The 14,578-nt window shown below is 30.9% G+C and overlaps 2 protein-coding genes across 2 annotated transcripts; both read right to left on the minus strand.

Annotated features, from left to right (window-relative positions):
* Positions 1-658: 658 nt before the first annotated feature.
* On the minus strand, positions 659-3,553 carry LOC130443510 (E3 ubiquitin-protein ligase rnf146-like). The gene is made up of 4 exons (XM_056778197.1): positions 3,364-3,553; positions 3,067-3,309; positions 1,618-1,809; positions 659-1,558 (listed from the first exon to the last, which is right to left on the minus strand). Exons 1-4 carry the CDS (start codon positions 3,416-3,418, stop codon positions 1,374-1,376), a joined length of 675 nt encoding a protein of 224 aa, XP_056634175.1. The 5' UTR covers positions 3,419-3,553; the 3' UTR covers positions 659-1,373.
* Positions 3,554-5,043: 1,490 nt separating this feature from the next.
* Positions 5,044-13,797, minus strand: LOC130443511 (bone morphogenetic protein receptor type-2). The gene is made up of 11 exons (XM_056778198.1): positions 13,558-13,797; positions 12,853-13,114; positions 10,874-11,006; positions 10,567-10,808; positions 8,932-9,390; positions 8,697-8,875; positions 8,497-8,637; positions 8,152-8,440; positions 7,824-8,095; positions 7,562-7,762; positions 5,044-7,160 (listed from the first exon to the last, which is right to left on the minus strand). Exons 2-11 carry the CDS (start codon positions 13,085-13,087, stop codon positions 6,903-6,905), a joined length of 2,409 nt encoding a protein of 802 aa, XP_056634176.1. The 5' UTR covers positions 13,088-13,114; positions 13,558-13,797; the 3' UTR covers positions 5,044-6,902.
* Positions 13,798-14,578: the final 781 nt, after the last annotated feature.

The following is a 14,578-nucleotide window of genomic DNA, read 5'->3' on the forward strand; positions in this document are numbered from 1 at the left end:
AATTTATCGATAGATTCATGGAAATGTGTTAAATAAGGGTAATTAGGGTTAATTCTACTCACTACATATTTTTCTACAACACAAATCATTGAAATTTTCTTGAATCAATTGCCACACAGGTTTTTCAACGTTCCTCTCATTTGAGATAATCTCCATTTTCTGTACTCCACGTACCCCAACATTGAAGCAAATACGTTTCCGAACAATGCAAGGGTGGTGTAGGTTTTTGATGTTTCCTCCCATATGTAATATTCTTCCTTCTTTCTACTCCTCATGCTCTAACAAATACATTTCGATATGCTTCCTTCTCTCTACACCTCCTACTCTAACGTTGAAGCAAATACCTTTCGAGACAATGCTCCCGGTGCCTTGACACTATTAGTTTCCTCGAACTGTCAAATTAGAAACGTGGCGTTGTCCTGTTGTAATTTTAAGATACTTCGAAAAATATTTCGCGTTGGTTAAGGCCGGCACTGGTAGAAGTCATCCAAAAAATCACCGCTTTCCCTGCCATGCAGAAATTTTTTTTCTATATCAGGGGTACTCCTAAAAAAACTGTATCTCACACATAATGTCACGATTTCCCCCAATAATATTACCACAACGAGCGTTTCTCTATTGTGTTATAAGTAATCACGATAAAAAAGAAATGAGACAATAAAGTTGCAAACATTTTATATTGTAATTTAAAATAATTCAAGTGAATTATAAATATTTTCAAAAAAGTTACAAAAATATATTTTTTCCAAATATAATTTATTAATCTACAGAAACTACAATAAAATAAATATTTTATCTATCTTATAATTCAGTATATGCTGAATTAATTTGAACACATTCCCAATAAGTTCTGAACGATTCGAAGGCGCATTCTTTGTTCAAAACACGTTCTGAACAATTTAAAAACGTCTACTTTGACATATGGCTTACTCGAAGCACATAGAAAAACTTAGAGGTTAGGGTAAAAATCACAAAAATAAACACGGAACTGTCGATAAAAATGCAGAACTGAGCAGCACGCGAGCTACAATTTTTAAAATATGCGTGCGATAGGTTCCTCATTCCGAATCAAACTAGCGAACAAAGCTATCGATTATTGGAATCAATTTAGAACGCGACCACAGAACTGTCATTGAAAATTTAAAACTGAATTAATTTGTTTTCTACACCGATTCCGAATCAAGCTCGAACGCGAACAAAGATAATCAGATTCACGAACAAAACTAATGTTTATACACAGATCCGGCTTAGCCGCTTTTTATCAATTGTAACACTGAATTTTTTTCACGTAATTTCGGTTAATTTGTATTTAGATTAGATATATTTAGATTTTTCTTGCCAATTTTATTATTTTATGAATAATAATCAATTTATCATTGATTATCATTTAGATGCAGATCATTTAGCATATCTAAAGTTACTTCTAATTCAACTTCTCCGGAAATTTGTACTTCTTGTTCATTTAAATTTATATCTATCTCGTTAGTATTAACTTCATGAAATTCATTAGGATTTTCGTCATAATTAGTCTGTTTGTTACCGTGTAGACCAGCAACTCCTAAAATTTCAATACGCATTAAATCCATTTTGAAAATTCTATTTTTTTTTATAAATTACCTTTTTTAGGTACAGACGCAAAATCTCTTTTGATTCTACGCCTCCTAGATGGATCGTTACGTCTAATCTGCAACATATTTTCCAAATCTACTATATACAAAAAACCTGCGATCAATAATTCACAGGTTTTCTCATTATTTTTATAAGAATTTTCCAGATCTTTGCTTGTACGTTCATCGTATTGCCACCAACCTGCAAACCATAAATCACAATAGTCTATTTATTAAATTATCAAATTCTCCAGATTATTCACATTTTTCAGTAACTGTACTGACTTCAGATATGCCCTCCTGCAAATTTGCCATCAAAAGCATATTTTTGTTTGTTTGCAAAACTTTTCAGAATGAATCAACGGAAGGAGACACTAATAGAGTAATCTCATTGGATTTTCATCTTTCAAAACTCTTATAGAAAAATAATTTTCCCATTACATACATAATACATTATCTGGTACTTGGTACTTCGGGCCGAATATGAACCAGTGACTTATGGAAGACTAAATGTTGATGTAGTGGTATGAATATCCCGATGGTTTAAAAAATTTCAACTCAGATCTCTTATAGAGACAAAATTGGAATTATGTTGATAAAACACAAATTAGCACAAACTCTCATTACAGTAACTGAATGACATTAGACTGGGCACTCAAGCCCTGCAGGCTCTTACATACAACACAAAGAACATCAAGACATGTAACTCATATCTGACCATGAAATCTGGATAAGCTCCTATCTTTTATACAATGGACATGAAAAGGACAAATACTGAAATAATTTAATAACTTTGCCAATAAATAAATTAAATTTTGGTGTTGACCTTGATATTTCTTTCAGTATTTAACTTGAAAAATTCCTCAACCCCTTTATGTACATCATAGAAAAAAATTTTTAAGGGCCACTCTACTGATAATGCTATAGTAAAACCATACTTGTAACTTATGTATTTTTATTTATAATAAAGAAATAATAGTAAAAAAATATTTAAATACAAATTTTGTTGAGAAAATTGCATTGTTTCTTTATAATAATGGATACACCATACATTGAATAGTTTATTAATCAAAGATGATTAAGAATTATAATAAAAACGAATTGAATACACTACAAGTAGGTTCTTAAACCAGCTACACCTTTTACAGCAGTATTTCTCATTTTATCACGTTTGATAAATCTTTTTCTTGTAGAATTACTTTTAGGATACTGTACGTTATTTACAAAATCAATTTTATAGAGTTCCCCACATATTATAATATTAAAATTTGGAATCCCCAATTTGTAAGCTTCTTCTATTTCTTCATTGGCTTTATCATCATATTTCCACCAACCTTAAAGTCAAAAGAAAGCTTACGTTAAGGGGTTTATTCTTCTCTGTACTTTATCTGTCCTCTTAAGGAAATTATATCAAGTGTATGTTTAAAAAAACATTAATACCGAATAGTTATAAGCTTACCGTTTCTTCCTTCGTAAAACCATTGAAATCCATCATCAAAAGTTACAGTTTTATCTAATAATACTGGTTCTAATAAGTTTGGTTGTTCTATAAAATCTCTAGGTATTTCTTGTCTGCACATCGCACATTTCTTGTTCTGATTTGCGAATCCTTTCACACATAAAAAACAAAAAATGTGTCCGCATGGCAGTTTGGCTGGATGAATACATTTTTGTAGGCAAACCGCACATTCCATATTTTCACCTATTGTTTACGAAATATAAATAATTAGGTCATATATTAATGTAACAACCATACCTTTTTCTTTATTATGACTCGATTTGTTTTCTGAAATTTCAACAGCTTCCGCCATCGTCAAATTATTTTAATACTTGTAAAAGCAAAACTGCAAATATATTTTTTAAAAACAAATATGGCAAAATCCTTAAACCCCTTTTAATTTGACTAGCGTTAACCATAGAACATACCCAAAGATCTATGGTATATTGGTATGTTTTGTGGCGTTAACAGTGTCAAAACACTGAACTATATGGATGCGTTCCATTAAGTAGTTGAGATAATTACCGAAAGTTTCAAAATAGAAAAAACTTAAGCGGTGCAGAGAATAAACGCGATTAAGACGCTGATAAACTTATAAACCTAACCTTTATTGACCGGTGATCAACGATTTATAATTATTCATGTATATAAATTTATTTCACTGTATGAAATGTGTAGACAAAAATATACAAAGAGACATTTGACACGGCGTTGGTTGGTAAGACTCTTAAATTTGAATAGAAATATGGGTTACTTTACTACAACAAATTTTAAAATGAACGAGATAGATTCAGACGAATTTTTTAAACATAGATGAATAAATCGGGTTTTACATGATCAACATTTGAACTTATCGAACGGAGATTTAAGAAAACATTCAATAAGAAAACCCGATTGTCGATTACATCAGGAAGTTAATTACTAGTTCTTGTCATGGAATTTTCAAATGGGAAAATTATTCCTTATATTCTGCCAAATTTTAGTTCTCTTGTATTCAGCCGAATGTTTGTTATATAAACACTCATGAGCACGTACAAATTCTGTCAATCTTTCACTCAGAGAAGTCGTTGTTCAGGGTATCTGCAACTACAAACTACACTAGAAAAGTGAGGTTATGTTTTTGAAATTCAGCGACGAACAACGTGTAAAAAGTAGGAAATTGTTTAACTTCAACGTCAAGAGCGATCATTAATCGGATTCAGCGGACGTAGAATTTAGCGCTACTGCTAACTAAAGTAAAATTCACTTCCGGTCTCTGAAGATGATAAATTGGTTATTGAAGCGCGCATCAAAGGGTCCAATTATGAGTATTGGTAGCAATATACAGTGTGTTTAGTATGATTATCACCAATGGTTCCAGAAATTCCAAAATAGAGTCCAAGCACATCACGCCTACTTTCTTGGTGTATTCTTAATTATCTCAATTTCATTTCATTATTTCCCCATTTATTTCTTTTTATTTTCTGCATCTGGATAATCCATTGACTTATCGGCCTTTTTCTTTGTCTTTTCCTTGGGTTCCCCCCTTATGTGTTCATTTTCAATTTTTCCCATTTATTTTGTTGTGTATTCTTTATTTTGTCAATCGGTCTTCTTCGTTGTTTTTTCCTTGGGCTACCTGTTTCCTGGCTATTCTGTTTGTTCTATGATTCTATTAATTTAGTTCTTGGTGTTTCTCCCTTATGTATTCATCTCTTATTTCATATTTTCACCTTTATTTTGTTTTTTTTTCTATATTTGGTCAATTCATTGGCTTAACGGTCTTCTTCTTTGTCTTTTCCTTGGATTACTTGACTTCCGGGTATTCTTTTTGTTTTCTTTTATTGATTATTGATGTTCCTGTTATGTGTTTATTTTTTACTTCGTTATTTTTCCAATTTCATTTGAATTTTTAAATAATCAAGTTCTGTAAGTATTTTAGATAATAATGAATAAAACGATTTTCCGTAATGTATGAATTTAATTTATTTACATATCAATTTCATAAACAGGGAATGAAAAATTGCAAACGTTACACAGCCAAATGAAAAACTTAATTTTAAGTATGAAGATCTTTTTTTTAAACCAGTCTATAATGGTCATAAATTAAATTTTGAATAATAATAATTTTCGTGATTTAAAATCAATTAATAAAATTTGATATAAAATACATTAACATAAATATAATGAGAGATATAAACAAATACACCTCATTAAAATAAAAACACTGACATAAATACACTTCGATTATTCTTTTGGGTTCGTTCAATCAGTTCGGTCACTAAAATTTAAAAAATTTTCAAATTTGGAAAGTTCTTGCTTGTCATATATTTTTAAACGACTTACATATACATTTATATAATTAATATAATTTCTTAATTATAATTAGCGTTCATTTTTAATGTTACTTTAATAAATTTTGTTAGTACTGCGGATTTAGTTCGGACTCTTGTATAACATTAAAAGTAAAAAGGGACGAAGAATTAAGAAAATAAATGGAGATAAAAGACCATTTGAATCGATTGGAGTATACAGGAATGCGTAGAATAAAAAGGAATTGATCAACAAGCAAATATGGGCTGCTAGGACAAAAAAATAATTTTTTATGTGGTGGTACTGTGATAATTATGAATATAACTAGGAATTCAAACCTTATAATAGAAACAATTTATATGGATAAAAATGTAATTATTGAGAAATCAAAAGATGCAATTGAACTACTATTACATAATTGATTATTGCGGAAGCAAAAAAGGTGGAAAGAGTAATTATTGGAAAACTGCGTTTGACTGTTGAATGGGTTTGCTCTAAGGGTAGCACAATTACCTTAAATTGTGGTGTACTGAAAATGAGATATAAAATAGAGAAATTAAGGGTTAAAAATTACATAACAAAACAAAAAGCAGCTTTTTCCAAAATTTAGAAAAGAAAAAGTGGTGGGACAGGAAAGAATATTGAAATACGGTTCAGAGGACTCATGGTGAATTGTTGAAAAACTGCATTTTACTATCCAATGAGCCAAAAATTGACTTTGATTAAATATCAGGCTCAATTTAAGGGTAGCAATTACCTTCATTTGCAGTGTACTGAAAATAAGATATAAAATAGATGAATTGGGCGGTGAAATATGACCAAATGAGACAAAAAGAAAATTATTTCCAGGATTTCAATAAAAAAAGTGGTAAGACAAGAAATAATATTGAAATCCGGTTCCGAGGACTCATGGTAGATAGAATCTCAATTAACATTCATCAAAATGAGTCAAAAATTGACTTTGATCAAATATCAGGCTCAATTTAAGGGTAGCAATTGCCTTGTATACTGATAAGGCGAAAAAAAAACGAGAAATTAGGGGTGAAAAATGACCTAAAAAGAAAAAAGTAAATTTTTCAGAATATCGAGTAGAAGAACTGACGATACAGATAATAATATTGAAATATACTTGATATATTTTCTATTGCAGAAATAAAAAAAAAAGTTCAAACTTGTACTACCAACAGAATTCAGAAATTTATATCAAACTTTTGAAATATCGTAAACCGTATCTTTTGAGAAATAAAATGTTTCGTAAAACTATAACTGGCAAGAATTTTTATGTTTGATAAGCGCTTTTAATTATTTACAGCTTAAATTATTTTGATTACATAGAACTTTACAATCATCTGTAGTAAACCTTATTTAAATATAAAATAACATACAAATAATCGAATTATGTATTTGTTTAGTATACTCCAGCTTAAAATTAGCTCACAACCAACATTGTCCATCTGTTTGCTTATATAATTTATTATAATTAAAATATTGATAAACGTCCCTTGCTAAAAGCTACTCACGCTGTCTTTATCTTGTGCTTCGTTTAGTTGCGCTACATTAATTTGTTGTCTTCGAGTATCTAAATCTGGGGCACTGCCCCATTGCGTCTGACCCATCATTCTGTCGTCGTATAAAGAAAATCGGGCCGATTCTGTGGCGGCTTTTCCTCTTGTACGACGCACCGAAGGCGGAACATCGCCCGGTGTTTTTATTCTTTGAGATGGGTCTTTCAGTCTTGATAGATCACTAGTCGAAGAAAACACCTACAAAAATTTATAATTAAAATAAATGTTTATATTGAAATAAAGTTTTTTATTTAGCTACGAATCATCTCGTATATAAAAAATTTAAAGTATGGTTTTGAAAACCTTGGATAAAAATGTGATTACTGTACAAATCAAAAGATGCATTTGAACTACTCCTATATAATAAAATGTATATTAATTATTGTGGAATCAAAAATAGACGGTACTGCTAAATCTAGAAATGTGCGTTTGAGCTACTATTTTAAGTAAAAATCTTTATATCAACTTTTACAACTGTGACTCGAAATGTGCATTTGAACTACTCTTTTACATATTAAAATTTATGTGGAAGCGACCTATGTACGTTTACAAGAATTGATATAGATATTATGAATAAAGTAGTTCAAATGTATCACTACCTCATTGAAGTGATCTAAGGATCTTTGTCTGGAAAGATTATTCTGTCTTTTCATTAATTGGGTGACTCCGCAAGTATTCGAATTATCGACTGGTTTGAGTAGTAAAGTGGAAGGTCGAACAGTTTCATTTTCTCTAGACAACAGGGAAGTTGTTACTCCGTTTTGACCAAAACCGTTCACCACTTTACTATTTAGTTTGACCTAAAAAAAAAATTGTTCATAACAGTTGTAGAATTGAAATTATTACGAGAAATATGTTTACCTGGGTTTCCTTACAAGGTCCAGCGTTTCCAGAATTCTTCTTACTGTTCAAAAAATTTTTAATACCGTTCCATTTAAATCTGGATTTTGTTGGGATTTTATAAGAATCGTTTTGCTGTTTGGGCATTCCGTATACCGCATTTTGGAGGTATGGTATCGGGGTAGCTCTGTAGTTTATTTGAAAATTAAGAAAATCGTTTGGTATCAAGTTTTGAGAATCGGATCCACCGCAATGTTTTGAAGATTTATCTATCAGTAAACTATCACTGGAACCTACGAAGTAAAACAGTATATTAAAAAGGAAAATTATATATTAAGGATATACTAACCCGATAGTAGATTCCTTTCCATACAAGGATTTCTGCCCTGGTAGGGCTGTAAAGGAGTCACGCAAACGGCTAATTGATTCGAATTTTTACAATTTTCTTCAGAAGGTGATAGAAGAGTTTCTATTGTGTTTACAGAAGCGTCAAACTGATTATCGTGGAGATGATTATTATTAATAAGTGGAGTTGGACTTGCCGGTGGATGATGGGGGTGTAAAATACGACCTTTCAATGTAGGTAGTTCAAATAGTCGTTCTGCTATACATAATGCTGTTAGTCGTGCTTCCGCATCCTAAATAAAAATTGTTTTAGATTCCTCTAGATTATTAGAAATTAAATAATGTTTACCTGATCCCAACAATCTTCTGCTGTTTCACAAAGTAATCGGGCTGATGCTGTATCTTTCCAAGATACTGGCCATAGCGGTCTAACTTTTTTCCTGCTAACCAAAGCTTGCATCTGTTCTAGCGTAGGATTTTCTCCGGCTTCCTAAAACATATTATTATTATTATAAATTAGTGATCAAAATTGAAAACGACATTCTTTACCTTCGAAAAAGGTGGAGAATACGGATAAGGTTCTGCATTTTGCATGTCGGTACATCTGGTACCTAATTCCCATAGCACCAAACCCAAGGCGTAAACGTCTATTTGTTTAAGAGCACTTTCACAATCTCTAAGGTTTACTGCTCCCTCTAGAACCTCAGGTGCCATATACCTCAAAGTACCTGAAGCAAAAGTCATTTTGACCTCATATTTAAGAATATGAAAAAGAAAAATTTACCTGCTTCGCTGATCGATTTGTTTTCAGCCCTTTTGGGGATCACCGCAAGTCCCAAATCGCAAATGCAACAAGACAAATCCGGTCGTACCAAAATGTTTCTACTGTTAATATCTCGATGGGCTATACAAAATTTACCCTGATCGCTGTGTAGATGCGCCAAGCCTCTAGCGATACTCAAACTCATTTTTCCTAATGTAACCAAATCTAAGGTATGTGATTTGAGATACTCCTGCAGACTTTCCTGTTCCAAGGATAACAGTAAAACATATTCGATGGTACCTAAAGTAAAAGAGTATTCGCCGCCTCCGAAACATTTCAGTATACCAGAATTTTCACCGCACATTTTGTACATTTCATGTTCGTTGAGAAAATAATTTCTATGATGGGCGGAAAATACTTTTACTGCTACTTGTTGGTCTTCAATCACACCACACCATACCGTTCCGTATCGACCTTGACCTACAAATAATTTGTTATACGAGGTGTGATAAAAAATAATAAAAAAGGTAATGGTACATTTGAACTAATCTCCTCTTAAGTACTGCATTTGGTTAGAAATGTTGAATACATGATGGGACACAATTTTCTTTAATCTTTCCCATTTGTAATATTAGGAATGGTGTGGAAACGTTCTCCTTTTGGTATATTTTTCATGCTTAGGAAATATTAGAAGACTTGGAGGGTTATAAGGAAAAACAAAAAAGCCTTTGGTCCATTTTTGACATCTAATCTTCATACTTTATGTAATTTTTTTATATTTTTGGACATTTTAATCGTTTTTTATCATTAACTGAGTAATATTCACTTTTAAATAGCCTCATTTCACTTGTAAACAGTTTTCGAAGTACTGCATTTGGTTAGAAATATTGAATACATGATGGGACACAATTTTCTTTAATCTTTCCCATTTGTAATATTAGGAATGGTGTGGAAACGTTCTCCTTTTGGTATATTTTTCATGCTTAGGAAATATTAGAAGACTTGGAGGGTTATAAGGAAAAACAAAAAAGCCTTTGGTCCATTTTTGACATCTAATCTTCATACTTTATGTACTTTTTTTATATTTTTGGACATTTTAATCGTTTTTTATCATTAACTGAGTAATATTCACTTTTAAATAGCCTCATTTCACTTATAAACAGTTTTCGAAGTACTGCATTTGGTTAGAAATATTGAATACATGATGGGACACAATTTTCTTTAATCTTTCCCATTTGTAATATTAGGAATGGTGTGGAAACGTTCTCCTTTTGGTATATTTTTAATGTTTAGGAAATATTAGAAGACTTGGAGGGTTATAAGGAAAACCAAAAAAGCCTTTGGTCCATTTTTAACATCTAATCTTCATACTTTATGTACTTTTTTTATATTTTTGGACATTTTAATCGTTTTTTATTATTAACTGAGTAATTTTCACTTTTAAATAGCCTCATTTCACTTGTAACCAGTCTTCGAACTCACAACATTATCACTATAGCCAATTTTGAAGCTTCTTCATCACTTTTCGAATGTTTCTAACACTAATGATGCTATAGTAGCAAACCGTTTGAACAAATTGACACTGTATGTCACACTACATGGATAGAAAAGATATACTTCATCTTAATCAAAATAATAAAAGTATTACATACTTACCAATCATATTCAACATTTTCAATTTATCTAGACTGTAATCGGTGAGTGGAGGTAACGGTTGTGGACAATTCTCAATGTCTTGTTTTCTCGGTTTCATCCTCCAACACAAGTAAGAAATCGATGCTAGTAAGATGAGGAAAACGAAGAAAACAACCCCAACAGTTATGTATATTAATGGACCTAAGGGTTCGTTCGTAGGTATATCTTCTTGTGTGGTCTCTTCAGCAGGTACATAGGCATCACTACAATAGATAGACAAAAATTAGAGCCAATAATAAATAGAAACAGGAGCTATACAGATATTTACCTAAAGTTGAGGTTGCATTTGCTCTGGTTACAACAACAGAATTTGGTGTTGTTTAAAGCTTTTGGAGGTTTTTTGTCAGCTATACAAGCAGAACGTTCACATTCGTTTGGTTTCCCTGGTATTTCCCAACAACCTAAGAAACCAACCCTAATATTATTAAAAAGATTGACACTTAAAAAAATATGTTTAACAAAACCTTTTTTTTAACTGTATACTTTGCAAAATATCTTTTTGCAAAAAAATGAGGTTATCCTTCAACTATTTTATTACAAAGTATGTTTGTATAATAATTTTGAATCCAATTTTTTTTATATAAAGCTAAAAACATAAACTAAGTTTTGGAATATACTGTATAATAACTATTTGGTTAGTCCCATGCTTTAAAAAATAAATTCACTCATTTGAAAGAGTACCCAATTCAATTAAAACACTTGAGGATTATCTGCATATGTTTTCAAAACTCAAACAACTAAAAAGTGTTCATTAAGTACCACTTGAGAGTGTTAAATGGATTTTTTTACTATAATGGCCTAGTTTATGGGTCACTTGTTGCATTAATAATAAATAGTTATTCATACCACACAGAATTAAAAAAAAAACAAAATAAAATTTAAAATATTCAAAACAAAATGAAATAAAGTTTCTCATTATATTTTAACATACTAAAAAGGACACATGGAAATATGTATTTATACATGGATGAATTGGTAAAGGATAAAAACTGTTCCGGACAGGATCAATCAATAGTAATGACTTATCTACCCAATTTAAGAATTAGGGAATAGTAGTAAGTTTATCGGTTTCTACAACAACATTGACCACTCCTTTTATCATACAAGGACAGTATCTAGCTTGAAGAAAAAAAGAAACTGTTCACAATAAGTTAACGCCAATTGAATCAGAAGAGGAATACTGAAAAAGTAATCGAAGTTCATACAACCATGTGTCACTACATTTACATTCCAGACATCTTCATCTGTTTGTAATGCTCTGGAGTTCCGTAGTGCATCACACTTTGAGATAATATGGATACCAGTTACGTCCTCTTTACAACAGAATGTGCACGCTGCTTTTTCTGCTAAGTCTAGTGTCTTCCGATGTCAGCGAGAACTCCTGTTAGTATTCATAGGTTGTTCTTATCTAGATTAATACACTCAGCAGTTATAGCTTCCAAGATTGTTCCAGTAACTGGTTTTATCTCTATCACGGAGAAGAAAGTGGTTCAAAAAATACTGGGGATTGATGGAAAAAAACTTGTGTTACATTCTTGGTTATATCTTTTTTGTATATCGGTGAAACTATTCCTAGTTGACAATCTATGGAGGATCTTTCCATTTTTATTATATAAATGTTGTTCAGAAGTTCATGGCATTTTCCTTTTTTGCATGTTGTATCTCTTCTGCAATTCTGTAATTTCCTTTCCAAGATTTGCATAAACTTCTTCACTTTCGGCTTGTCCATTCTGGCGTTTCCCAATACCCTGGTCATCCTTCGTGATTACTAATATTACACATAGAGCCCAGAGTCAAATGGTTTGGGCACGTCAGTCTGTAGAATAGATGAAAACGGAATTGCCAAAACAGCACAAATTGAAGGAGAGGAAATCAGAAGAAAAGGCAGGCCGAAATAAAATGGGATAGAAAAGATATGTGAAGAATGGGAATAAATGAGCAGACAGAAGAACATAGGCCAGAAATGGATGGAGAGGTGCAGTAAGGTGAATAGAGGAAGAACAACAAAATACAGCTTAAAGAGTTTGAAATATATATTTTGTAATTTTGAAATTCAACCATGGGCTTTCAAGACCTGAAATGCTATATATTTATAATGATATAAATGAACCTTTAGAACTAAATTACCTGTATGAATACAATAATATTTAATAAAATAGCAATAAAACAAATATAATATCAATTTTTGTGTTGAAATGATATTTATTTCAAGTTTATTTACTAATTTTTATGTTAAAATCTACATACCTTGTCCCATTACTTCGATACTGCCATTGTTAGCGTCTTCCAACCAAACCGTGTAACAATAGTTAGTTTTACTTTTGCATTTTTGGTAAGACTCACTGGGGATTATTTCGGGGCTGTTGTCTTCAGCTATATGGGCTATAGAACCAGCCAAGTTAGCACACACAATGAAGTCATCAACGTCTTCAGAAACAACCCCAGAGCAAAGCAAATACGCAGATAAAAATAATACCAACATTTTGAAACTAGAATTCTAAATCATATCCTGAAAATTATCAAAATAATATTGTTTTCAGGCAATTATTTTTCCATAAATTTTGATTAAATTACTAACTAATTAATTATATCAAAACAAAATCCTTTTTTTTAATTCCTTTCATAAATTGTTCAATTTTTATTTTAAAAAAAATCTTATTACACTAGAAAATGACTATTTGTTTCTTTAAAAAATATCTTGAGGTAATTACATTTAAATAAAATAAAATGTTTAAAAAAATGTGTGGTAGTTCAAATAAACCCGAGATGGTTAGTTAATAATACATTTTTTTTTTGTATTTTATTTATTAATGTACGCCAATAATCGTTAATTATTATATGTAATCCTTTTGATATATATTAATAATTGATAATAACTAGATACAATCATAAACCTGTTTCATGTGAAAAAAAGCATATAGATGCAATTATTGTGTTTCTATGGTATCCTACCTACGAAATGTTCGATCACACAATTATTTCTATCAACGTTTCAACTAAACAAACACCGAACTAATCATAATTTTATCACTGTAGAGGATACTGTCTGGTTCGGTGATCTGCTGCATGAGTTTTTCTTATCAAACATGTTTTTACTAATTTGATATCGTCTTTATTGCATTTGTTAAAACATCTATTCGTCGGAAGGCTTATCCGCGCGCCGCCTTCTTTCTCCCTGCTTTCGTCACGTGATTAAAAAATTGACAGTTAGAAGTCGTCCGTCTGGCGCCGCGAATCCATTCTCTTATGTACACGACGAATATTGCTACTAAAAAAATTACGTGGGAAAAGATGTTAAATGTACAGAGTACATTTTGTTGATTCATTAAGACTGTTTATAAAACAAATTAATTTTCAATATATATATATATATATATATATATATATATATATATATGATATATAATAAGCAAAATTATTAATTAAAATATTGACAAGTTTGTTATTTAACAATTTGTTCATAAAAATAATTAAATTTCATATCCCCATCCACGTACCACTCATTGTTTTTTTAACTCTTCACTAGATGGCGTAACTTTTCGATACAATCATATATGTATGTACTTCTATATGAACGAGGGACAAAAAAGTGTATTGTCGGCACCTTAATAGTGGACATACCTTCCCGTTTAAACTATCCATAAGGAATAATTACATATATGGAGACAATAACGAAATAAAAACAACATATATTTTTGCAAATAATATGGCATTTATTTAATCTTCTTTTAATGTCTAATTTAAATAGATACTTACCGATTTCAAGCACAAACAATTTCTATAATTTTAAGCAGGTTAGGTTAGGTTGAATCCTCGTAGATGGCACAGCTTTCGCAAGCAACTAATTAAAAGCGATAATTATTGTTTTTACATATATTTGATTTTTTCTAAATATTTTCGCATTTATTTAAGCAAAATTCTTCTTCTTTTGATATCTGTTTGAAATAGATCTAAAGTATGAACAGTTTTTATA

This window comes from Diorhabda sublineata, chromosome 4 (genome assembly GCF_026230105.1).
Source record: "Diorhabda sublineata isolate icDioSubl1.1 chromosome 4, icDioSubl1.1, whole genome shotgun sequence".
Taxonomy (NCBI): Eukaryota; Metazoa; Arthropoda; class Insecta; order Coleoptera; family Chrysomelidae; genus Diorhabda; species Diorhabda sublineata.